General features: G+C 41.4%; 1 protein-coding gene across 6 annotated transcripts in view; it reads right to left on the bottom strand.

Moving 5' to 3' along the window:
• Nucleotides 1-26,546, bottom strand: part of dst (dystonin) — a 103,827-nt gene that overhangs the window by 32,175 nt on the left and 45,106 nt on the right. For 5 of the 6 annotated variants that reach the window (XM_034151830.1, XM_034151831.1, XM_034151833.1 and 2 more), the window contains 25 exons: nucleotides 21,681-21,827; nucleotides 19,769-19,857; nucleotides 19,574-19,682; nucleotides 14,201-18,994; nucleotides 13,969-14,115; nucleotides 13,661-13,876; nucleotides 13,437-13,580; nucleotides 13,116-13,346; nucleotides 12,315-12,467; nucleotides 11,985-12,218; nucleotides 11,577-11,861; nucleotides 10,372-10,920; nucleotides 10,003-10,179; nucleotides 8,906-9,029; nucleotides 6,890-7,098; nucleotides 6,462-6,779; nucleotides 5,741-5,907; nucleotides 5,447-5,603; nucleotides 4,415-4,541; nucleotides 4,179-4,229; nucleotides 3,481-3,716; nucleotides 3,195-3,324; nucleotides 2,631-2,830; nucleotides 2,008-2,506; nucleotides 237-1,705 (listed from right to left, as the gene is read on the bottom strand). In XM_034151830.1, the coding sequence (XP_034007721.1) occupies nucleotides 237-1,705; nucleotides 2,008-2,506; nucleotides 2,631-2,830; nucleotides 3,195-3,324; nucleotides 3,481-3,716; nucleotides 4,179-4,229; nucleotides 4,415-4,541; nucleotides 5,447-5,603; nucleotides 5,741-5,907; nucleotides 6,462-6,779; nucleotides 6,890-7,098; nucleotides 8,906-9,029; nucleotides 10,003-10,179; nucleotides 10,372-10,920; nucleotides 11,577-11,861; nucleotides 11,985-12,218; nucleotides 12,315-12,467; nucleotides 13,116-13,346; nucleotides 13,437-13,580; nucleotides 13,661-13,876; nucleotides 13,969-14,115; nucleotides 14,201-18,994; nucleotides 19,574-19,682; nucleotides 19,769-19,857; nucleotides 21,681-21,827 (10,962 nt within the window). The remainder of the gene's footprint in view (nucleotides 1-236; nucleotides 1,706-2,007; nucleotides 2,507-2,630; nucleotides 2,831-3,194; nucleotides 3,325-3,480; nucleotides 3,717-4,178; nucleotides 4,230-4,414; nucleotides 4,542-5,446; nucleotides 5,604-5,740; nucleotides 5,908-6,461; nucleotides 6,780-6,889; nucleotides 7,099-8,905; nucleotides 9,030-10,002; nucleotides 10,180-10,371; nucleotides 10,921-11,576; nucleotides 11,862-11,984; nucleotides 12,219-12,314; nucleotides 12,468-13,115; nucleotides 13,347-13,436; nucleotides 13,581-13,660; nucleotides 13,877-13,968; nucleotides 14,116-14,200; nucleotides 18,995-19,573; nucleotides 19,683-19,768; nucleotides 19,858-21,680; nucleotides 21,828-26,546) is intronic. The other variant, XM_034151834.1, reaches the window with a different exon arrangement.

Genomic DNA, 26,546 nt, shown 5'->3' with positions numbered 1-26,546 from the left:
ACCATTGTCAACAGTAAATTCAATATGTTGTGTTTTTGGATTGTTTCCAGGTTAACAAAAAGCCCTAAGCCTTATTCTATAAAGGAAAATAGTTGATGCATATAAACAAAAATAAGGGTACCTGCTGCTGTAAGTTCCATCATCCAAATCAATCTCTTTGCATTATTAAATCAATTCAGTTTAATAGAAATACCATGTTAAGGTGTAAAAAACTAAAGTGATTGGGAAAGCCATACCTTAAAGGCCTCCAGCTGTTGGTTGATGCCATCCGTCTCCATGCCGACCACCTCCTGGGCCGCCTCCTTGGCCACAGCACCGCTCAGTTTACTGTCTGCTTGGTGGAGTTTCCCGTACAGCTCCTCCAGTTTGGTGAGCGTGCTCTGCACCTGCACCCCTCGACCTTTGGCCCTGTCCAGCAGCTTGCCACACTGCTTATTCAGAGCATCCAGATCTCTCTTCAGGCCCAACAGGTCGGGCGAGCTTTCAGTCTCCATCATCTTCTTACAGCTGTCTCCAGCGTTGGCCGTGTTGGCCATCAGCTCTTGAAGCTTCGCCACGAAGCTCTGAATGCTGTCCTGCTGTTCTTTAAGAGTGGCCAAGTGGAGATCCACAGGAGCCATGCTGTCCAGTTCATCGTCCAGGTCCGTGAAAGAGGTGAACATCTCTCGGATGCGGTTTTGGAACTGCCCAATTCCCTGCAGTTTGCCCTCCAACACCTGGCACGTCTCCTCTAGTTTCTTGTTAAGTGAGCTGTAGTCTTTATCCATGCTGTCAGCCTGCAGTAAGAGGTCTGTCACTCCATCAGCATCTGGGACACCAACAACAAGGTCCTTGGCCAACGTCTTCAGGTGCTCCACTTGGTTCTGCGCTGCCTCTAAACTCTTATGTTGGGCTTTGATGTTGGTCAGGTTCTTGTTGCTGTGTGCCTGCACTCCCTGTGCTTCATAAGAATCCACTTGCTTCTGAGCCCCCTCGAGCTGACCCTTTGCCTCTTTGTAGGCGTCGTTGAATTCCTTAACTGTATGTGAGATCTTCTCCAAGGATTCCCTTTTGTTTTGTAGACCTTCCATTACATTATCCACTCGTTTGCCAATGCTAGCCTTCTCCTCTCTGATTGCTTCAGTGTCTGCGTTGGCCACCTCAAGAAGACTATCAGCGGCCGCGTTGAGCTGCCCCACCATCCCCCTGTGCTTGTCCACATCTTTCTGGAGAGCCTTCACCTGAGAAATGGAGCTCTCCACATCAACCGGATCAACAGTGAGTTTGACTCGGCCCTCGCTGGCTTCACACTCTTGAATCCAGGAGCCGAGCTTCTCTGCATGCTCCTGATACTTCAGAGATTTCTGCAGAGCGGTCTCGAGTTTGCCAGCTTGCTCCACAGAGCTCTTCTTCACCTCCTCCCAGTCGGATGACAGTGTAGTGAGCTGCCCTTGTAAAGCCAACTTTTCTGCACCGTCAATTTTCTGCAGGAGCGTCTCTCCTTCCCCGTGGATTGTGTTATAAGCTTTGTCATGTTCCCCGAGAGTTTTCTGGAGTTTACTGTGCTCCTCCAGGGCCTGTTGCAGGACTTCCGCCTTGGCAGAGATGGGCTTCGGCTTAGACTGTTCCTGGAGCTTCTCACCCAGCCATGACTGGAAGTCTTTGGAGGTCTGATGGAACTGCTGAGAGCTGGCAAAGGTTGAGTTGAGCTGCTCGATCCGTTTCGCTACAAGAGAGGAAGTGCAGCAATTAGTGATGTAAATACGGCAAAGAATGCTAACTGGGAATATTGTTGCTTATGACTTTCCATTCTACATTTCGGATAAATATATAACGATATAAGACACCAAATGTAAAATTCATTGTAAAAAAGATGACAAAAAAGCCAGAGTTTAAAAGAGTGATAGTGATTGTTAGCCTCTTGGGTCATAGTATAAATATATTGTAGTGTGACTCAACACAAAGAGAATGTTTATTTCTCTCCAAACATTACAACACTTGTTTTTTAGGTTAAGTTGAAAGGCCAACCTGCTTTCTCTTCCAGCTGTTTGAAAGGTTTGCTGACACTCTCTAGCTGTCTGGCCAAGTCTGCTTTGAGGTAGTCTTCCGTCACCATCGCTGTGAGCTCTGCGTTGATGGCCTCCGCCTCCTTCAGCTTCTTCCTCTCCTCTCTCAGCTGAGCCGAGATGTTATGGACATCCTCCAACTGCTTCTTCACAGCGTCCGGCTGGGTGCTGTGGCCCTGGTGGTTGGTGAGCTGATTCTCCAGCTGAGTGGCAGTCTGACCGACACCCCTCAGTAAATCCTGGAACTGCCCTGTCTTCACCGCCGCCTGGTCGATGAGGCTGTCTCGCTGGTCCAGCTGTCCCGTGATGCCCTGCCACTTCTGGGTGACGGCAGAGAGCTGCTCCCTCACCAGCTTCCCCCCGGAGGGGTCCTGGTTGCCCGAGGAACTCAGGATGGAAGAGGCAGCTTCCTCCAGTTTCTCATATTGGGGTTTACGGCTCTTAAATTCGTTCTGGAGGATCTGGGGGGGCAACAGAAGATACAAGATGAACATTTCTTAAAAGGAAACATTATGATAAGTAGCTCTTACAACCCCACTCCAAAACATCCTAACCAATTATTCAACCAAACATGCCAAAGCTTACCTGAACTTGTTGCTTCTGCATTTTGAGCATATTTGGGTCGATCGAGAGGGGTCCGAGGACACTCATCATCAGCTCTTTCTCGGAAAGCCACTGACCAAGCTGCAGCTGAGTTGTTTGGAAGATGTCCAGGTTCTTGTTGGACTGCTCCAGGTGCTGCTTCCTCTCCTCTACAGTGCCGCTGATATCTGCCCAGGCAGCATCTGAGCAGGGGGGCAGGAAATTCACACAACTCTGCATTAGTCAGCATAAAACACCTTGATTTCAACAGTCCTGCTGTGCTCCCTACAAACCTCCCACTGCGCAGGACCTGGCACCAAAAATGTGTTAATTTGACTAAAGCAGGAACTGAGAGACATTCTGTACACTGCTCATGATGGGTAGATGATTAGATGAACTTGAGTAACATAGCTGGTCTAACATCTCATATATGTCAATTTGTAAATGCTTGTACTTAATTAAAGGCCAGTGCTGGAATGAGATACATTTTTGGTCAGGGGGATTCTCTGACAGTTTCAGTGACATAAATGACCCAGGGCCATCTGGAGACAACACCTTGAATCATACCTATTTCAGCGAGCATCTGCTTCCATTTTGCCGCCTCAGGGGAGTTTGGATGAGTCTTAATCAAGTTAAGGAGCGTTTCTCTGAGCGTCTGAAACTGCTCCTGCTTTTGCTTCATGCCCTCCTCGAATGCCTGAGAAAATAACACAAATTATAATTGCTGAGTCCTGTGATTTTAAACTAGAGTGTCATATGATTATCATTCCACGCAGAACAAACAATGTTATTGAGGGTCGCGTGCTGTATCAGCACATAATAGAACAGCTGTTTAAAGACAACAAGACTCTACCTTCTGCTGTTCCAGCTGTGTTCTCACAGAGTCTTTCTCTGTGGCTGCTTTGTTCCAGGACGCTGCTGTCTTTTTCATGTCCTTCAGCCATGTCATCATGTTGTCCGTCTCCTCTTTGGCCTCTTTCACCTCCTGAACTGAACTACTCAGATCTGCTGCCCGACTCTTCAGCGTTACCCCGAGGCTTGCGTATCCGTCATTGACGAATGACATGTTCTGCTGAATTACCATCAGCTCTGAGGGCATCAGACAACAGTTTAAAGTCAGTTTCATCATGTGGTTGTGATACCAGCCTCATTGAAAAAGTACAAGAGCTATAAATAGGATTCTAAATGGTATTGCCTGAGACCCAATGAATCTGGCTTATATCTAATCTTATCGTATGTCCTCCATATGCGTGTAAAAGGAGGTTTGGGCCTTTAAATTCTTTTGAAAACACTCAATGGAAAATGTATATAACTCAGACCCTATGGCTGAGGCCTATTTGTTTAAATGGGACATTAAATAAATACCCAATATACTCCCTTTATCATTCATATTTGAACAGACTGCAACAGTGATCGTCAAGAGTTGCTATGTGTTGGGTATACAGCAGAGCCACCGCAGCCATTTTGAAAACCAGCCATAATACCAACAAAGCACACTACAAAGAATATATTTACACAACAGCATCAACACACACACACACACTTGATTACCTTTATTGGTTAGGTAGGAATGGCTCGCTGGACCACCACCATTAGTAAGAGCTAATGCAAAGACACAAGACAAAGCTTAAGTAAAGAAAAGGCAGACTGTCTGGGATAGTTGGCACAAGATCTTTCCATGATCCCTAATGGTTAGTGAGAACAGTCCACAGAAATGCACCCGAACACCATGCTTCCCATTCCACTGTATGATCCAAACAAATGAGGGGAAGTGTGCGGATGTTTACCTGACTTGTTAGGGGTCTTTGTCTTGGCGGGGGATGTGAGTAAAGACATGAGGCTGCAGAGCGCTGATCCTTTACTGTTCAGGTCCTGGACAGCTGGGTCTTTGGATGTCCACTCATCTAATAATCCCTGAGTAATCACACAGATAAAGGTTATAGGTCGTGGCATTCATAACACATAAAGCAAAACGTGATGTGTGAAAATGTACATGTATGGAGAAAAAAAAGGTTTCACGAAGATCATTTCTATGGTTACTTAAAGGCCTGGCAGCATTTATAGTGTTTGTTATTGTAATACTAGTTTTGGGCACATGGGACTGAAGTCCATCCTCACCATGTGATCGCAATAGGACTAATGCTTTCTACCAGGTGAGTTTTAAAACAAGACATATATATTGGGTGGTTAGTTTCTCATACAAATTAAATTAATCGTGATGAAAAATGACCTGGAAACATTTTATGTTACATTACATTTTATTTTATCAATAATTTATGATCATAGCAAGAGTATTCTGGCTATACCTTGTTTATCCTCACCGTTTTAAGTCTTAAACACGATGGGGAAACACTTAGAAGATTAACACAATATCATTTTTTCATTTGTCTCTTAGGGTTTCTGTACATGAAAAACGTCCTCTGGAAAAACGGATAAAAGTCTGATTGCTTCTGGATTTGTTTCTACATTTTGCTTTTCAGGATCTACTTCTGTGATCTTTCTTGCAACACCTCGTGACGCAAAAGTTCTTGGACAACATAGTGTTTCACTCCCTGATATGTCTGTGTAAACACACACCATCCACCTGTCATTAGTTGGCAGAGAAAACAGGTTGAGATGGAGGAGAATTTAGGGAGGATAAGACTATGATCTATTTTAACACACTCACCATCTATCTTTTGGAAAAACAGGACTCCTCTACCGTGCCAAATACAAAGTGTATCATCAATGGCTTATTTTCCAGCACTTAGAGTGCAGTTAGATAAAAATATATACACAAATGTCTCTAAAGTTGACTTTGTATTTATCTCCAGACTCACGGTGACTATCTGCAGGTCCTTCTCCAGACTTTTCACACTGCTGGTCGCCTGAACCGCTGGTACTTTCTCATTGGTCTGCTCCAGCCACTTGGTGAGAACGCCTGCTGAAGATCTGAACTCTCCTAGCTGATCCTGACAGGAAGACACCTCCTCTTCCCTGTAGGAGACAAGAATCAGCCATATCACGCATCATTCTGTCATTTATAAAAACATAACTTCTAAGGAAAAGGATCATAAATGTTAAGAGTTGAAATACAAAGACTCTATTTTTCCCTCCACTGTCACACAACTTACTTTTCTTTTACAGTGTCTTTGAAGGTGTTAAACATATTTGAGAGATTGTCCATCTTGCTCTGGATCTGGGCTTTGTTTCCATCAGGGCTTATTTCAGACAGCTCCTTGCACAGAGTCTGCAGCGTCTCCAAATCACTCTCATGCTCAGCCATCTCAGCTTTAGTGTTCTACGGAGGGGTTAGAAAAGTCTGTCATTCTTTGCAGGAGAAAATCACATTTTTTGATGGAAACGTCAGTGGTGTAAGAAATACTCAGTTCCTATTCTTAAGTAAAAGTCGAAATCCTGTCGCTAAAAATACTCCATTACCATGAAAAGTCATGAATTCAATTTGTTACTCAAGCAAAAGTTAAAAAGTATATTCAGCAAAACATTTTTGACGTATCATGTATTCATTTTGCAACTCATTTTGCAACCTGATAGCAAACATTTTGCTTTTAGATGATACTTTGTTTACTACTGGGTACAATAGATAGCACAACATAGGATGGGTTTGAGCTTGTAACAGTAAGTGACAAATAAGATATTTCCTTTTGAATTGTATCGGAGTCAAAGTATAATGCAGAACTGGAAATACTCAATTAAAAAACAAGTATGTCTGAGCTGCACTTAAGTACAGTGCTTGAGTGAATGTGCTTAGTTACTTTCCAGCAAAATAAACGTTATTAAAAGACACCAGATATCTCTATTTATGGTCATGAACAGCTTCAGCAGAATGGTTACCTGCGTCAGCTGAGAGAGTTCATTGAAAGTTTTCCCAGGCCCGTCTGTCTCGTGTAGATCTTGTGAACGCTTCACGACAAACTGCTGGACTTTCTCTGAGACCTCCTCAAACTGCTCCACCTTTTCATTCAGCTGCTCCAGCTGGGAAACCTTTTGCTTATGCTTGTCACAGGCATCAGTGAAGCGCTGAGAGAGAGTGTCCATCTTAGACTGCAGCAGCGCAGCGGCAGAGGGATCCGCCGTCTCCACAAACGTCTTCACCTTAGCTTTCATGGCTGAGATGCTGCTCTGGCGACTTGCTATGTCCTGCTCCAATGCCTTAGAAAATACACAATGTAAGACAGTTAGAATAAAGTAAATGTTTAACTGAAAGAAATATATATACTACAGCCAGTGTCCAATTATTGTAATGCTAAAAGAATACATACTGCTTCTTTGCTGAGGATATCTCCAATGGATGCAGAGTCCAGGGGAATCTGTCCTTTCTCTTTCACGCTGGCCTCCACTCCCTCCATCCAACCCATCATCTCATCCAAACCATCCTGGACACTCATGGAGCGAGTCAGGGTGATCTGCAGCTTCTCATTTCGGTCACTCACAGACTTGGACAGGTTGTCATAGCGCTCAACTATGTCATCTACAGCGCAGGCAGAAAAAAAACAGGTTTAAAACTTAACGACTTCTCCTTGTTCTGGATACATTTGAAATCCAAGCAGAATCTGAGTTAGCAAAGGCTATGATCTTGGCTATGGATTACATTCAGTAAGATTTGGTAGTTAAAGCATTTTAAAGTGGAAGCCAAGAACCCAATTACTGTAGAGAGGAAGTAGAAAGGAGACATCATTTACAACTTTCAGAATACTGATGGTAACCACCAGTCTGATATTGAACAACCTCCCTACTTATAAGTAATACATTTTCGTAGGGCTATTATATTTACGAACTTTGTTTTGTTTTTTTGTGTCCAACTTTTTTATTGTTTTTTTGTTGTTGCCCTCACAGAGGGACTTATATACACAGATACAAATTATATAGACAATAATACAAAAAGACAAAGAAAAAATATAGGGAATTGAACTAAATTGGGTTAAGATATTTAACAGATTAGGAAGCGTAGTTGGTACCTCGTCCAAGTACAGTAGTAGATTATCCGCATATAAGGACATGTTGTGGTCTGTCTCTTTTACAACTATCTGTTTTACTTCTTTGGATAGTCTTATTTTCTGTGCAAGCGGTTCTAGAGAAATTGCAAACAGAAGCGCGGAGACAGGGCAACCTTGCGTGTGCCACGTTGAATTGAAAATCTAGGTGACCACTGATTGCCTGTCAGAACCATAGCACTTGGATTATTATATAGGATCTTCAACATAATCATACATTTTGCCCCAAAACCCATTCTTTGCATTGTATGCCACAAAAATGCCTGTCAAAAGCTTTTTCAGCATCAACTGATAGTACGGTCTAAAACTTGTGCATACATTTGGGTCTTTCCCCTTCTTGTGTATGAGAGAAATTATAGCTGTATTGATATCCTTTTGGAAATGTCCTTCTTTGAGTGCTACATGAATCATTTCCAATAATATTGGTCCTAAATCAGGCCAAAACTGGGAATATAATTCCGGAGGGATACCATCTATACCAGGGGATTTGCCAAGGTTCATGTCTTCCAATGCTTCAGATAATTCTTTAAGTGTTATTCACAATCTAAGCGATCAATATCCTCAGGGGATAGATGTGGTAAATTCAGATCCACTAGGAAATGTTCTAAATCTGCCTTTGATGTCTGTACTTGAGACGTATATAAATGTTTATAGAACTGTTCAAATTCATGATTAATACGGACTGGATCATAAAGGACAATGCCATCATTATTCGTAATTGTAGATATTTGGGCCAGCTGCTCGTTATTTCTGAGTTTACTTGCCAGCAGGGAGCTCGGTCTACTTCCATCTAGATATTCTGTGTTTCTTACCCTATGAATCAGAAATGTGGCTCTCTTGGTAAGTAGCGCATTGAGTTCAGCTTTAACTTTGCATACTGCTATTTCTTTATCTGAATTATAATGTTCGTGTAATTCTCTAACCAGTGATGATAATGTACATTGAATCTAGATCCACGATTGTCTTGAGCTCTTCCCTATTTCGGGCTGAGGAGTACGCTATGGCGTTACCTCGAACATAACCTTTTACAGCGTTCCATAGAAATGCTTGATATCTTTAAATGTGTATATTAAAAGCTGTACTCCTACTCCATTATTTGAGCGTGAATGATGACACGTGAAATAATCTAATATGATTCATTTCTTACACCCTTTTTTTTACACACATGCATCGGGTGAAATGTTTGGAGAAAGAGTTTCAACCAAATGTTTGCAATAAATATGAACCGGCAATAAATTCTACCTTACCATGGCACTTTATCGGCTCCCTATTTTTTTTCCTCACCTACTGTCTCCTGGATTTCATCCGAGTTGCTCAGCAGATCTCCTTCAGAAGTGATCAGAGACTCAGCCGCTTTGCGTAGTGTGTCAACAGCAGTCTGATGTCCTGTCATCTGACCTTGAAGGGCCTAGGGATAATTAAGAAAGAAGAGGTCAGAGAAAATAAGACTGTATTGACTTGAATAAAGATCCTCTATCTAATTTCTACGGTGCTGTTTAGAACAAGCACTTCACCCGTGTGGTGGATAGAAGAACATAAACAATTATGATGTGTAACAACTTCAGAATAATATCCATGGAATGTTTTTGTCATTTCCAGGATATGGTTAGGTGAACCTGTCTGTTTTCACTCTTGCACTAACAGAAAGGCTTAGATTCTTTTAAAGCACAGCGTTCCTCTCTGGGCCCACAGGCGCCTCTTATCTGGGATATCTGTGATGTAAGTCACTACCTCTCTACAGAGAAATGTTTCAGCTGACTGCTGCCAAAACTTTGACAGAGACAGGATCGTTTGTTATCCTCCTCCAGGAGAGTATGAAGGCTACAAATAAACAGAGTTAAACTATTCACATGTGAGTTTGAATTTGAGCTAAAAATAACCATGTAGTACTTAAGTCAGTGGAAACACTATATAAGGTAAGGCAGGTCTATCGGAACTTGAACCTTATAACCAAGTCAATACACCACAAGTTCTGCATGTGTTACTTATAAAAAAGAAGCTATTCATAATTCATTTACTTGGAATGTTCATAACCTAACATCCATTAAAGGTCACAATGTGCATTGAAACTGCTGCAAAACAATTTTCCCCGGGATAAATACAACTTTATCTTATCTTATCTAAGGACAACGTATGTCTCATACTGTACATACACCAGCTGAACTTTAACTGTTAAAATGTCAATTTCAGCCCAAATGCAATGAACTCAAAAAGATCAAAAGGGCTTCGTTATATGACTCCTGTGTCGGCCTCAGTCATTTGAGAGGCCGCACATAAATATCAATAAATATACAAGATATAAAAGACCACAATCCGAGATAAATCTGAGGTTTGATCTCCAAGCCAAAATAAGACTCAAGTCGTGTTTTGCACTGTCTTGCCTTGGTGTCCTCCAGCTGTTTCTGTAGTGTTTGTGGGTCGGCTGCTATGGCTTCTGACTGCTGCTTTCTCCCTTCATCCTCTGAGCCGTTGAGCCAATTCAAAAGACCGGCGCTCGAGTCGTCATACTTCTTGTATTTATCAACCACATCTTTGAGGTTGTTGCCAAGCTGATTGCACTGAAACAAAGGAAATTAAATGATTAAGTACACAGGTTTAATACATGAAGATAACAGATAACTGTCACCTTGTCATCTTCAGAGTGCTCATGTGAAATATTAGTTTTACTGAAGACAAATGCTGCCGCCCAGTGGCAATAACTAGTCATTGCAACCCTACAAGCTCTATCTGATCATCTGCAGACTAAATACCTGGGAATGTAGTGTTTTGTATCGGCTGGCAGCTGAATCTAACTTGTCCTTGACCGCAGAGCAGGTTCCTGAAGTATCCACATCCAAAAGAGCGTTCTTGGCTGCAGAGTCATCAAATCGACAGGCGTTAGCCACATCCAGCACTTTCTGTCCTGACATGGTGATGAAGCGAAGGTCCCCTTTGTGGGAAATCACATCTTCTGAGAAGCTTTTCTGTCGTTGGAGTTTATCGTTGAGGATGTTGAGGGAGGCTGCAGGAGCTCCGAGCTTCTCTATGTCTGCCTCCGCCTGGTCTAACCAGCTGACGAACTCCTCCACGTCACCTTGGAACTTCTTCTGCTCCTCCTGGACACACTGCACCTGCTTCATCTGCTGCTCAGCCTGCGTCAGCGAGGCATCGTAGCGCCCCTTCAGCTCCTGGATGTTCTTCTGCAGTTTCTCCTTCTCCTCTGAAGACAGCACGTTCGCCTGCTTGTCGAGCAGAGCCTGAGCTGACTGTGTGGCCATGATCAGATCCTGCTGCTGGGACAGGATCTCCTGATGACGGGCCTGAGGGACGATAGAGACTTGAGGACACAATACCAATATAACACCCAATACCAAAGCATATAGCTGTACATATGATATTTCTCAAAGATATTGAAGTGACTGTTATAAATGTATGTATAAATGTGTCTGTTGATTGTGTATATATATAGGTAGGTATATACATATTTCTATACATATTTTTATATATATCTGTATTATTGTATTCGGGATTGTGGGAAACGGTATTTCGATCTCTCTGTCTGTACACACAAACTGAAAGATTGACAATGACTTTAACTTTGATGTATTTACATTTCACAATCTAATCCATCTCTTCATCTCTTCTATTGCCAAATGTCATATTTCAAGCACAACTTCTTAGATCATTTTTTACATGTTAGGATGTTGCTCTTAAATGTTTTTCTACAATAAAATGTTAAGCTTGTTTTTAGTGTTCAACAAATTAGTATAACATATTGTTAATTTGACTATCTTTGTTTATTAATTACTTTTGCATGAACATTTTTTTCCTCAAGTAACGCTCTGTGATCCTTAGGAATGTTTGCCCTACTGAGAAAGAAAGTCAGTGCCTGCATAAACTCCAACATGTGAGTATGAACTGTGGAGCAAGCTTAATAGATTCCTCTCTCTACATTTGGCCAAACAAACGTTAGTACCTTGACCCTGTCATACTGCTTATCGAGGTCCAGGGAGGCATCGCTCTTCCCGCTGGTCTCTCTGCCAGAATCATTCTCAGTGGTCTGTGAAACGTTTCCATTGGCATCGTCATCCTCTGCTATCAGTTTCGTGGCTGAAGTTTCTTCTGGCAGATTTCCATTCTCTTTACTTATATGGTCATCTTTATCCAGATTGCTCTCGTTTTCATTGCCTATGTTGGATATCCAGTCCAGGAGTCCTTCAATTTTGTTCTTACTTTCTTCAAGTCGCTCAACAGCTGCTGCCTGAAATGACAGATGGATAACAAATAGAATATGTTGACGTTAAGTTCAGCAATATTTGAATTACACTGTAATAATAATCGAAATTCTCATGCGAAATGTGTTTTTTACAGACTGAACTCTGACCTTTTCACTCTCCTGTTTTATGGCAGTGGTCACAACCTTCTCCAGATCTTTCCTGGACTCCTCCGCCCTCTGGTTGATGAGCTTGTCTTTGCTCTTAGCCTCTTCCAGCTTGCTTTCAATGCTTGCAATTTGATCTGGGGTCAGCTTGCTCCGGTTTTCCTCCAGGAACTTTTTGGTACTGGTGATGACTTCATTTAAGGCGCTGGCATTAGTCAACACTTCCTTTTGCAGAGCCTTGAGATCAGAAGGAATAGGGACAGAGAATCAATGTGATGAAAACATGGACATGTCTTGTGTTTCTTAAAGGCAGCGGAAATGTTTTTTTCAAACCTGGTGCTCCTGCTGGTACTGCTGCAGGTCTGTGACACACTCGGTGTTTTCAGCCTGTTGTCGATGACCAATCAGCTGGTTTTCTGTCAGGGTGAGATTATCACATACTTCCTCCAACTTCTCTGCAAACTCCTTTTGTTTCTCCAATAAAGACTGTCAAACAAGAAAAAAGAAACCAAGTAAATATCACAGGTCATTAAACATACTCACATAAAACAGACCCTAAAACCTACAACAAGGTTAACATCATCAAAACAGCCAAAACAACACTTGGAAAGACACAGATAAAGAGAAGGAAGAAGGAACTGTTCAAGCATTTAGATGTAACATGCTAAATCTGCTCTGCATATTCCTATATTATAAAAGTGTAATATCTAGTATGCTGTAAACATGCTATTTCGCCAGCTTGGTCTCGTGGTAATAGGCACATTATGTCCAGTGTGTGTTTGTGTTCCAAATGAGAAGGTGCATGTGTCCACTGTTAATAGTTCACTGGTGTCTTGAAGGCCTGTGGGATACAACCAGCACAAAGAGTTAGTTTGCAGGAGCCATCAAGCACAAGGGCATGCAACGTTGTTATTTTTCCAAAACGTTAAGGTATTCACAGTAGAACCTCCAAAATCAGAATCTTATTCAATGTGTTAGAGATCAAAACATATGTTTAATGCTTAAAACTGACTTTTTACATGGCCCAATCTGCATGCACTGTGAGCACTCATTATTTAATTCTCACTCACAAACCAAACATGTATTTTTCTAAGAAACCATCTGTGATATGTGAAAGTATATCCACAGGCAGACCTTCTCCTGGCTCTCCCTCTCCCTGGTGTCCAGTAGGACATTTAGGGCGCTCCTCTGGGTACCCAGTCTCTCCGTCTGGTCCCTGAACGACCGCTGCGTGGAGCTGAGGAACTTTAGGAGGTGGCTGCTCTGAGTTGGACTCAGAAACTGAGCATGCTCAGAAATAAAGCACTGGATATCAAATGTGACATCTTCCAACTTGACTTCTTTAAGCAGACTGCTCTCTGTGTCCTGGAGAAAGATATGGAAAAGGGGCAAAGTTAGTTTCTGTTGTCGCTGTAGATATTGGATGTTTTTTTAATCACATTTATTTCGATATACCTTGTTCTGTTGAATCAAATGTTTCAAGGTGTCCACATCACATGTTTTCGAATCCATGTCACACTTCTCAGAGTTGTTTTTGATAAAGCCCGCTAGTTCACCAAGACAACTAATATGTTTCTGGTATGTTGATTCCAAATGTACCTAAAACAACATTTAAAGAGGTCATTAGCTAATGCAACTGTTACATCATTGTATTTTAATTACTAGCAATGAACACTGACCTTTCCAGTTTCCATTGCTTGAGTTAGGGAGTTACTCATTTCGGCAGACATTTGGGTAACAGCAGTAAAATTTGGCTCTAAATCCAGATATGTCGAGGCCAAATCTTGGTGAATTTGTAAGGGAATGTCCTCATCAACGGAATTTAAGAGCTGTTTGGCTTTTTCCAGATCTGCTGTGATAACACCGGCCAGTCGAGAAAACTGGGACTTCAGAGACTGGATAAAAAAGATCATAAAGTAAGGAACTAATATTGAGCGAGGATAATATTGAATATGAATAATATTGTTCAATATTTTTAATTCCCAACCTGAAAATCCTCCATTTGGATCTGCAGGTCTTCCAGGTTGTTACCTACGGGTGGCTGGATTGAAAGGTCTTTTCTGACATCTTCTAAAACATCAGCGTGATCCTGCAGCCTCCCAACACACTCCAAATAATCCTGTACGGAAAACAGCTGATGGGAGAAGAAAACTGTTGATGAATGCTGATACAAATTTTGAAAACTAATCAAAGGGATAAGCACTCTCAATCTTACATACCTTTTTTTGGACTTCCTCAACTTTGGAGGCATCAGACGTCTGAGGGGACAGTTTGCCGGCAGCAGAGCGACCGAGACCCGAGTCGTCATCTGCTGACTCGTCCTCTTCCCCCTCTGAGCTCTCCTCCTTGATGCTCTCTAGTGTGTGCCGTCGCTCCTCCTGAGAGTCCCCCCCCAGGGTGTCACCCCCCAGGGCGCTGTTGAGAGTGTCCATCACCTCCTGGAGCATTGAAAGGTCTTGGCTCGTGGAAACAGTCCTCAGGACCTGCAGCAGCTGCATCTGGATGTTTGGAGCGTCAGACGGATTTTCTGTCTTCTCACCGACTTTCTCTTTCTGCATTATCAGCTCTGAGTTTTCTACTTCTTTGTTGTTCAAACTAAGGGCGTTTTGCTTCAGTAAATCCATGAGCAGGTCTGGGTGACTGCTCTCTATAAGTCCATGAGGCGAGTCTCTCTCGTGACAAACACTTTCGTCTAAAGGTGGTGGAGTTGTCTGAGCTTTAGTCACGATATTTTCATCGTCTTGAGTTTGGGCCTTTTGCAAATCACTGACATCAGTCCCTTTTGTAACAATGTCCCCCTTGTCATCTACACTTTTAGCCTGAAACCCTGATGGAGTTGAAGAGGAAGCATCAGATGTAACATGGCTTTCTGATAGGAAGTCAGTATCTACCTGGGGACGCTCTGAAGCCAACACATCTAATCTGTCTACCTCTGGAATATCAGATTCTAACAAAACACTTATTATACTTTTAGACTGCCCTGTATTCATTTCTGACACAGACAAGCTACCACCAATATCCACATTTTCATAATCACTTTCTGACTGTGCATTTCTTGACACAGGTATCTCTTTTGTATCACTGGTGAAAAGGTCCTCATGTTGCCTCTCTGGGGAAAATAATTGTGTACCTAACTCATCATCCTCTGCAGTTCTGTGCTGTGACATATCTTCATCCACCAGTGGTGTTTCAAGAGAAACTCTGTCGGTAGTGAGAGTGTAATGGTCCGAATCTTCAACATTGAAACACTTTAGATTAATAGAATTTGTTGAGGTGAGTTCATCGGAAACAACGTGCAACTGTGAAGCAAACGCATCTAATCTGTCTATCTCTGGGATATCAGATTCTAACAAAACACTTATTATACTTTTAGACTGCCCTGAATTCATTTCTGACACAGACTCATTTCCACCAATATCCACATTTTCATAATCACTTTCTGCCTGTGCATTTCTTGACACAGCTATCTCTTTTGTATCACTGGTGAAAAGGTCCTCATGTTGCCTCTCAGGGGAAACACGTGTTGTGCCTAACTCATCATCCTCTGCAGTTCTGTGCTGTGACATATCTTCATCCACCAGTGGTGTTTCAAGAGAAACTCTGCCGGTAGTGAGAGTGTAATGGTCCGAATCTTCAACATTGAAACACTTTAGATTAATAGAATTTGTTGAGGTGAGTTCATCGGAAACAACGTGCAACTGTGAAGCAAACGCATCTAATCTGTCTATCTCTGGGATATCAGATTCTAACAAAACACTTATTATACTTTTAGACTGCCCTGAATTCATTTCTGACACAGACTCATTTCCACCAATATCCACATTTTCATAATCACTTTCTGTCTGTGCATTTCTTGACACAGATATCTCTTTTGTATCACTGGTGAAAAGGTCCTCATGTTGCCTCTCAGGGGAAAAACGTGTTGTGCCTAACTCATCCTCCTCTGCAGGTATGTGCTGTGACATATCTTCATCCACCAGTGGTGTTTCAAGTGAAACTATGTCGGTAGTGAGAGCGCAATGGTCCGAATCTTCAACATTGAAACACTTTAGATTAACAGCATTTGTTGAGGTGAGTTCATCGGAAACAACGTGCAACTGTGAAGATCTCTGATCATTTTCAGAGCAGCTGGGCTCCGATCCAACACTAAAATCACGCTCTGAACAAAGCACTGCTCGCTGAGGTAATGTCATTCTGCTGCCATCTTCTGTAATGTTGTTGTCATAGCTACAATTACCACTGAACTCCGACATCATTACACTTCCAGACAAATCTCTTTGTGATGAGTAATCTATGCTCAGTGTTTGCCCGTCCAAATGTGACCGGACTGAACTTGTGTCATTCTCCGCTCTACTTCCCTCACACAACACATCGCTGTGTGATGAGGACATGTCCAAGTCACTCTCACTAACTGTCTGATCTCCTACTTCATTTCTGGTAATTAAATAATCATTATCAACGGGTGAGCGGTCAGATTCATGATTAATTGAAGTCGCGTAATGAGTGTGGCTTTCTGGATCAGTGATGATGTCACTCACACTAGATGACTGGGTAGTTGGAGCAGCTTTTTCTCTCACAACATCCATATCTGTCTGCTGGTTATCGATCACAGCCGGTGAGTCACTGGCTTCAGCCGGGAAAAGTGAATTGTCTGTATGATGGAAACACTCTGCGGAAACCTGACTCCACGAGGCGGGTGAGATCATCAGGGACTCCTGACCGCCAACTGAGGGAGGGGAATGATGCGGATAATCACTCATCTCTCCTACACTTCCTGTTTTCTCCCAATCCACCTCTGAATCGGCATTTCCACTTTCCTTCTCGTTATCACCTTCCTCGTGGATGAGATCAAGCACCATGACAGCAACTCTCCTCTCAGTCTGTGTGTTTTCAGCTTCATTATTATTAATAAAATGCAGACAATGATCATCAGAGATCGAGGTAGTGCAGTGTTCCTGTGGATAAATGCTGGCCTCAGGGTTTAAATCAGCTACAAATAATCCAGACTCCACTGACTCACTGATACTAATGGTGCAACCAGCCCTCAATAGGCTCTGCTGTTCCATGAAATGGATATTTGAGGATGTGGATTCATCATACACAGGCTGTTTTAAAACAGATAATGTGTCATCCTCATCTGCTACAACACTTTCGTTATCCTCTGATTGTATTCCAAGTAATACCGCCTCCAGGTCATAACGGCTCCCTAAGTGTACATCTAAAATGCCTCCCTCCTTCATTTGCCCTTTCAGAACATGAATGGCATAGTCTTGCTCATGTTCATCATCCCACATGTCCTCAGAGCATAACAACTCATCTTTGGTTATGTCTGTACCTTCTGATTCACTACAAAGTGACTCTGCGTCGTAGTATGGAAGTGTTTGTCCGTGGGATGTCACTGAACACTCGGAGTCTAACATCCTCGATGGGGAGGCGACATTTGTTCTGTTCACAGAGTGTAACGTTTGAAGGGCTGGGATAGTTGGGGTATCGAGACCTTCACTATCAGCACCTCCAATTCCGTTTTTGAAACTATTTTCAGGATTTCTATCTTCAAATTCTTCTGCCTGTGTCCAATTGGTGTTGTTTTGACACATGGTTTCCTCCACCACACAAAGCACTGTGGTGTTCATGTCCGCAGCATCATCTAATAAATGTTCCTCTTTTAGAGCCTCGTCATTTAGATATGTTTTTTCGTCAAAGCTAATTGTTCCATTGACCGAATGATGAGGATCAAATGTGTGCAGCGTGTATTTCTCCTCTGTTTCCTCATTTATGTGCAGAGGTATCTCTAAATCTTCCTTTTCTGAAGGATCTCCTACATTCAAATTCAGACAAGTTACATTTTTCTCAGTGTTCTCGAACAATATCAAATCTTCAAGATAGATTTGAACCATTTTACTCAGCTGTCTATCGAGTATTAACACCCTCTGTCCTGACTCTGGGTCGATGTAGCTGTTCAACAACAGGTAGGAGATGAATAACTGCTTTGCCTCTGCTTGTGTAGGGATGTTATCAACTTCCAAGCAATCTGCAGCATGAACGCATCCATCGACTGTGAGTTTTCTGTACATGAGCCAAGAGGAAAACTTGTCGTTAAGGTGATCAGGTAACACATCAGGAATTTCTATCGTTTTCAAAATCTCTGCTGTGTAAGTGTCAATCAAATCCTTCTGTATGGCAGAGGCGATGTCCACCACCTCGGATATTTCTGGAATGTAAAAAGCGGCTATCTTTTCCCGATTAGCCAACAGTGAGCTGGTAAACTCCTCAGTGGTAATGTGTTGATCATACTGGAAGGATGTTGTCACAGTTTGGATTTCCCCCGAGGGAGGCAACACGAGTCCAATAAAGTACTTCTGATTTTCAAGCACGATGAGAGTGCTGCTAGATCTCATCAAATCACACTGAACCGCTGCATCCACCTTTAACTTATCACTCACAACATCCTCTGTCATCTCCTGATCACTTACACCATCACAAAACAACCTCAAAGTGTTCATATCTCTCCCTGATGTCAGTGATTTTTTACTGCTGAGGCACTTTAATATCAGTCTGTTGACAGTGTGCAAAGGCTCTAGGAGTGACACATCTTCACTGGTGTCCTCCATATTCTGACTGGTGTTTTGCCTCTGAAGAATGTCTACATAGACGGAAGCAGGTATTACACCACCCTGAAAAGCCCTCTCCAGGGTCAGTGTCCCCCCTGAGTAGCACACATTCAACCCATCACTGACTTCTTTGACTTCTATCAGTTTGATAATCGGGTCTTCACACGTCGCCCCTTCCCTGGCCGCTGCAATGTCAGAAAGCGACACAGAAGGGACATGTGAGCTCTGTACGCACTTATTATCCCGGTTTAACTGTTGAAAGTGGTTCAGGGTGGATTTATAGTCGAGATCTTGAGTTTCAGACTGAAAGAGGTCAGGGGTCATAGGTCGGGCCCCTGGTATTTCACCGATCAGGCCACTCATGGGTTCTGTCCCAAGCCCTGCAACATTGGATTTTGAAACCTAAAGAAAATGGAAATTTGACAAATGACTGAATTGATTATAGCATCAAAATCTGTAGTATCCAATCATTGAAATTTGAAAATAAGTAGTCAAATGCAAGACAAAATGTTTACTTACCACCAGATAAATACGGGCATGTTAAAACACCATGTGCACAAGTGCAAGACCGCATCAGGGTTGCAACAGGAGAGCGACGGATAATACATATAAAGCTATCATGCATCTGGTACTGCAGTATCCAGCATCTTGCAAAAAGTGGGTAGTTAGTCACATCACATAGTGTACTGTGAAAAAAGGGTTAAGTGTCATATCTGTTGAAGTCAAGCACATTAATAACAGAGACATGTCAGACCAAAGCCGGGCGCGACTAAGCATGTTTACAGCATACTCAGATTTTGTGGGCTACAACTGAACTATGTTTTTGTCCACTAATGTAATATAATACAAAGGGGGATGCAAACTGCACACACTGTAGGAGAAGAGGAAATTGTTAGTCATGCAGTTGAACGTCAGGTGGTGTGTTTTCTAACACATTATAAGACACAAATCACTGATAGATGTAACAGCGTTTTATCAAACCTCTTCTGCAGTCGTAGTCTGATCTGAACAATGCTGGGAGAGTTCACTGTAGGCCTGATTGAGCGCCTTCAGCTGCTCCTGGGCCTTTTCTCTTTCGTCCTCGCTCATTCTGTCAAATGAAACACAAAGAATGAGGCTGAGGATTTAAGCAGTGAAAGCAATATTGTGCAGGTCACTCACAGTAGCTACACTTACTTGTCACTGTGTTTGTTCAGCATCATTTGCGTGGCCCTCAATGCCTCTGCAATTTGTTCCTTCTTAGTGACCATCTCCTCAACTGACACCTGACAAACATCAAACAGTGATATATTAATACTAAATAGGATATAAGTGATTATTTTTAACTTTTCTATGACTACTCTTTGAATATTAATCGTGCAATAATGTAGTAACTTATATAATCATAGTTAACAGGGACACAACAGAAAACCCAACCTAACACATTCTCTTGAACTGCAATTTTCAAGAGAACTGCTTAATGTTTTACAATTGACTTATTCATATAAAATATGTTATTTCCTAAAAGTACACTCTTGTGACTATATTTCAAAGAAATAATCCAAAATAATGCAAACTAATAGAAAATCAAAGCATCAAATGTTAGTTGATATAACTAAAGATGATGATATAGCTCTAAAGTCATTTTTGAAGGTGTCATTTGTTGGATTTGATTGCATTTTGCATCATTTTCTCTGCATTACACTGACTGACAACATTTCAGAAATACTTTGAGAGAGGGTTTTATATTCTCAAAAGGAAAAAGGCCCAAGCTGTCATTATTACACTGTTGGAATTGTTTTTTGTATTTTTGTGTGCATAATGTATAAGAAAATGTAAATAATAATTAAACTAAATGATTAAACTAAAATTGAATCAGAGAAATAAATGTTCATTGAATATAACATACTGACGTATTTTTCTGTGTATTCAAATTAGAATAAATACTAATTAGTAATACGTATCACACATAATTATCATTCTTTATAATACTAAATTGTACTTTATTTGTTGTTGCAATATTAACAACCAAAATAAAATAAAATATCTGATGACAATAAAATATAAAAAGAAAATATCTGTATGCAATGAAAAAAACTAATGTACAAAGTTTGGCTTAATTGAACTGAGAAGCGAAAAAAGATGCAAAGAAAATATCTACCAAAATACTCTATGCACCCTTTTTTGTCTTTGTGTCTTTTATGATTATTATTATTGTCATTGTTATTATTGTTATTATTATTATACAAGTCAGTGCTTTCAGTTTTTTCTGCAATATAGTTTACTACAGTACTAGTTATTACATTGAATACAATTATTAAAACTCCACAGATCACTGACTCCTTTAGGAAGGGCCTAAAAACCTTTCTTTAAAAAAAAGCCTTTTATTAAACTTGTGTTTTTTAAAGTATATTATGCCCCTTGTAGCACTTTGGGATTACTTTTAGCAATGAAAGGTGCTTCACAAATACAATTTATTATTATTATTATCATTATTATAATTATTAATTTAGTACCAAACCATCTAAGAATACCTATCATTTCAGGATCCCCCAAATCTTTCTCAGAACAATTATGTTATAATGACAATGCTATCTTGATCTCCAGCACACATAAGTGAAATTTAAAATGTCTGTAACATTTTACTTGAATAATGTCAGCTTTGGGCCGTATAAAATGAATGTTTCTTGGACACATAAGGACAAAATAATATATATGAACCTAATGTTCATATGTTAAACACCTGTTGGGCCTAAATAACAGTTAGTCAGTGAGGTTGTTCTGAAATGTGAGTGCTTGTGCAACTTTTGGTGTTATTGAACGATTGTGAAAACCTCATTATTGACCATCCTTTTGTGTACAGGGGATACGCTAAAAGTATTTACGCCTACTATAGTGTAAAATACATGGATTACATGAATCGTTAAGTGAACACTGTTTTTATTTTATTATAAATCATACACTGTGACAGCTAAAAGGCTGCAATGTCATTTTGATTAGAAAAATACTTGTCACTTTCCAAAGCATTCTGACATGTACAACAAATATGGGGCAAGATATCAAAACAGGACACACCAGAAAACACCAAAATACAATACACATTATTTACCTGGGGCTTATTAGAAGCGTCTGTGTTGGCATTGCTATCTTTCAGAGCATTCCCATCATTGTTCGTGGTCTGTTTCACATTGGACATCCAGTGCAACAGTTTGCTAACTTTATCACCATGCTCTCTGTTCTCCTCATCAACAGATCTCTACAATTAAAACAGATGGGGTTTTGAAGATTGTTAACTTTGTTACAAAGAAAGAAAACAGTGGAGGGGGGAATCCTAAAAGGAAGGGGGACATTGCCAAAATACATTTATAATCAGTTAAAACAATTGAGAACGCGGTTAGTTGCATCAACCACTATATCAACCACTATATTAAAACATGTGTTTAAACCCAATAAAAAGGTCAGAGTCACTTTAAAGCCAACACAAAACCAAAAGAAATCTATTTACAGCTTTGGCTTTCATGCTATGGACAAGCATATATTTACAGATGGTTATTACTTGTAGGCGCAAACATAATGAAATGTTGCCTTGGCTCCATAACCATGAATTTTGGTAGCCTCCAGTAACCTTAGCCCAGTGTGGCAGTCGAACACACTTCTCTCAAGAGCCTCCCTGAAAGTGATTCTTCTCTTGGTCTTCGGACAGGTGAGGCTTTTGGTCTGGAACCTCTCCTCTTTGAGTACTGAGGCAGTCACTTTGTCAACAAGGCCGCTCTGAATGACTTCCTCGAGGGAGACTCTGTCATGTGTCTCAGGGTTTATTAATCCTCCAGTCAGGAGCTGGTACTCAATACAGCGGAAACCTGCATCCTTCGGGATGACATTTTCCTGAACAGCCTGGGTGATGGACAAAGTCTTTGAAGTCTTGGGGTGAATGATCCCATTAAATGCCTGCTCAAACTGTTGGAGCTGCTGATTCAAAGCCTCATCTAAAAGACCTCTGTTGAGAGCCTCCGAGAGGGTAACTTTCTCCCCTGAAGAGGGGTCGCAAATCCCTCCAGTGCAGGCCTGGGCCTCCAACAGCCGTGAGGCAGTGGCTCTATCAGTAAAGCCCTGTTGAAAACCTTGAAGAACCGACAGCCTTTTCCTCTGGGTGACGTCCCAGAGACCGGCAACGGGGCTCTTGACATCTTCCACAACCACCATTCTTGAAAATATGATGTCGGTAATCTCATAGATGCTAAGAAGCCCACTGTGATAGCTTCCAAGCTCAGATCTTTCAAGAAGCCTCTGACTCAGAGCGTACTCCAGACAAAATTGTCGACCACTTTTGACATCAGTAATGATGTGAAGGGGGCTTCCGTTGGAGTCAAGTACAGACTTTTCCTGCCATTCGCTCTCTTGCTGTGACAGGAACAGATACGTCCTCTTGTCAATGTGTCGCCCCTTGAATGCTTCATACGCTGACATTTCGATGCCAGAGCTGCTGCTGACAACAGACACTCTGTGAGAACTCGTGGGAGAGGTGTTTGTTAGATGTTTCTCACCAAATGGGGAGAGAAATACACCACCATCAATGTCATAAAGGCATGTCTTCAGTATTTCAGAGTAGTATGCTTTCTGTCCACTGTCAGGGTTATGGAAACCTTTGGGGTTACTGACTGGATCGTACAGACTCTGTAGGGTCTCCTTGTTCAAAAGACCCCGATCGACAGCAATGCTAGCCGGCACCCTGACACCAATCTCTGGGTTGATCAGGCCACCAGTGGCTACCTGGACCTCAAGAATCTTCTTGCCTTTGTATCTATCGAGAATCCTTTCCTCCATTGCCTGAAACACGGACAGCTTTTTGCCAGCATGGATGTAGCCACTAATAGCTTTCTGAGCTTCCATCAGTTTATCTTTCAGGCCCGCCTCTATAATACCTCTCTCAACAGCCTCAGCAACTGGATAGGTTTGCCCTGTGGACAGATCTGTAAGGCTTCCTGTTGCAGCCTGAGCCTCCAGGAACTCAAGAGCGTACGTCTTTGCCAAAAAACCTTTCTCAGCAGCTTCAAGGAAGGATATCTTTTTCTTACTTGACTCCACATAAACTCCAGCAATAGTAGTTGGTTTGCCGGCGTATTGAGCAAGCGATGCCTGCAGCTCTTCCATTGTGATGAGGCCCACCTCGAACTTCCTCAAAACCTCTTCGTCCAAGAGTTTAAACTTGATCATGTTTTGAATACTTGTGTAGCCTTTGAGTTCTGGGAGCTTTTGGGAAGTTGAATATATCACACTTTGTTTTCCCTCAATGTCTGATGTGTTTACAGTTTCACATGTTTGTTTAATCTGATACGTCTTGGTCTTAGTGATGCTTTGTGTTACATTGGGACGTTGGTCTGTTAGTCCACAGAGCGCCATGTATCCATGTGTTGTTACAGTCTCATCAGGTTTTATTTGGCCCTTGTATGTCACATTTTGCATGTCTTCTTGGATGGTAGTGGGCTTTTGAGTAGTAGGGATATTTAAGAATTTCTTTGTCAGTGATTCATGAATGCTTTGGCTGTGAGTTATTTCCATTTGATCTTGTTTGACTTTCTCCATTGTTGCCATCTGTAGATGTGACATTGAAAGAATGTTTCAGTTACAAAGATATATTGTAATAAATTGCAAAAAATAAACAATTAGTAAAACTTTGAAACATGTTTTTTTCTTATAAATACAATATAGTGCTAAAGTAATGTGGAACTTCATCCATACCTCTGCGGACACTTTGATTTTGCGACTCTCGTCCTCCATGTTGTATTTAGCACTTTCATACGAGGGCACCATCTTCTGTTCTGTCTTCACTGATGCAGCATTGTTGTCCCACACATTGTGACGACTGGTTTCAAAGAATTCCTGTTTGTTCATGCCCTGGTTTTCAGTTCGTATCCTGACCTCAAGCATCAAAAGCTTTTCCTGTAGATGTTTAACCTCTTTGGCGTACGACTCGATTTGATCCCGAAGAGCTTCATGTTCCTTCCGTGTCAGTGTACTGTCTGTACCCTTAGCCGACTCATTTGACTTTTCATTGCAAAGGCCTTGTAAAGCACTTACTTTTGAGTTGAGTTTAAATTGGTCTTCCTCAAGTTGGGAAGTTTGTAATTTTGCCTTTAAGAGCTCATGTTCGAGTTTCGATCTCTCCTGTTGCAGTTGGTCCATTTTGATCTGCATTTGCAGCAGTTTGTCTGATTGGTGCTTTGTTACCACGGTGGTTTGATGAACTGTTTTGACATCTTGTCTGAAATACTTGTTAAGCATTTCTGCTAATTCTGCACTATGTGACTGCTGGTTTGAATTTCCACTTTGACTTGAGATTTCAGATTGAAGTAAAATGAGCTTTTTCTCTACTTCAGTCTGCACTAGCAACAACTGCCTCTCATAGCCCTCTTTCTGAAGCTCTAGTTTACTCTTCAACTCCTCTAACATTTCCGTGCACTTCTCGAGCTGTTCTTCCATCTGCTGTGACTTCAGCTTAAGGACAGAGCTTTCATTTTGCTTTTGTTCAGCTTCTTTTTGGGCACATTGTAGATTTATTTTCAGCAATCTGACTTCAGTTCCCAATGAGATACTTTTCTCTAACGACTCAGCTTTCTCCCTTTTAAGGATGGTATTTTCATGTTGAAGATTTGATCGGGATTTGTCAGAACTGGACGTTACTTCTTTTATTGTGACTTTATATTTCTGAAGCTCAGACTCCATCTGCAATATTTTGGATTCTTTGTCTTTTCTTTCTCTGGTCTCTTTCAACAACTCCTCTTTAGTTCTCTGTACGGAAGAACTGAGCTCTGAGATTTTGACATTTAAGTTCTCTACGTTTCTGTCTGCTGCTCGCTTGTCGTTATGAATCGCATTCATCTCCTGCTTCAGGTTTTCTGTCACTTTCTCTGAGCTGCTGGTTAACCCTTTAATGCTGTGCTTATTTTTGTAAAGCTCGTCTTCTAATGCCTTAATCTTATTCTGATGTTTTTGACTCTCTTCAGATTCTTTTTGGAGTTCTGCATTTCTTTTCTTAAGCAGCGTGTTCAAATCATTAATTTCAGAATTGTGCATGTGGATCTTTTGATTTGCAGAGTTCTTCTCAGCAAACACTGACTGAAGTTCTGATTTCAGAGTTGATATTTCGGTCTCATAATTGCCAATTTTTGAATTCAGTGTTTGGATTTTCTGCTGCAGTTCAGTCATTCTCCTTACCTCCTCACTGTAATCCTGCAGTTTCATTTGAAGCTCAAAGGAGTTCTGAGATTTTTTATTTAGTTCATCCTCAATTATTTTAACCTGTGATTTTGTGCCCTCGGCCTGAGACTTGAAGATTTTAATTTGCTGATCCTTGCTGTCAATCTCCATTGTCACCTGATCGAGTTGAGCTGTTACATTCTTCTGATTCTTTTCCATCTCCATATTTATCTGTTTGAACTCATCTACCCTTTTCTGCAATTGAGAAGCAACTAACTCACTTTTCTCAAGTTCTGCTTGGAGGTTTTTACATTTGAGTTGTGACGCCTGCTCAGACCTCTTCACTAAGTTGTATTCTTCCTCAGCTGTTTGAAGCTGCTGTTTCCAGCTCTCTATATCTCTCTTTAAAGACTTTACTTTTTGATCAGCAAATGATCTATCTTTCTCCAATGACTCTGTTTGGATCTGGAGACCTTTAACATCACTGTCAGATGAGACATTTATCCTTGTTAGCTCGTTGCATTTAAACTTCATCTGATCTACGACTGCCTGCTTGGAAGCTACCTCTTCTTCCAAGTTGTTAATCTTGTGGATATTTTCCTGCTCCAAGGAGCTTTTCTTAAGCATATCTCCTTGGGTGCTCTTCAATTGCTCTTTCAGGCCTTCAATTTCAGTGCTTTGGAAAAACGAACTTTGTTCCAATGAGGACTTGGTTCTCTGGAGAGATCTGATTTCTTCTTGAAGCTCGTTGATTGATTTCCTCATGTTCATTGCTTCC

The sequence above is a fragment of the Trematomus bernacchii genome, unplaced genomic scaffold (genome assembly GCF_902827165.1).
Source record: "Trematomus bernacchii unplaced genomic scaffold, fTreBer1.1, whole genome shotgun sequence".
Lineage (NCBI taxonomy): Eukaryota > Metazoa > Chordata > Actinopteri > Perciformes > Nototheniidae > Trematomus > Trematomus bernacchii.
The sequence above is the reverse complement of the archived record's forward strand: the minus strand, read 5'-3'. Positions and strand labels throughout refer to the sequence as shown.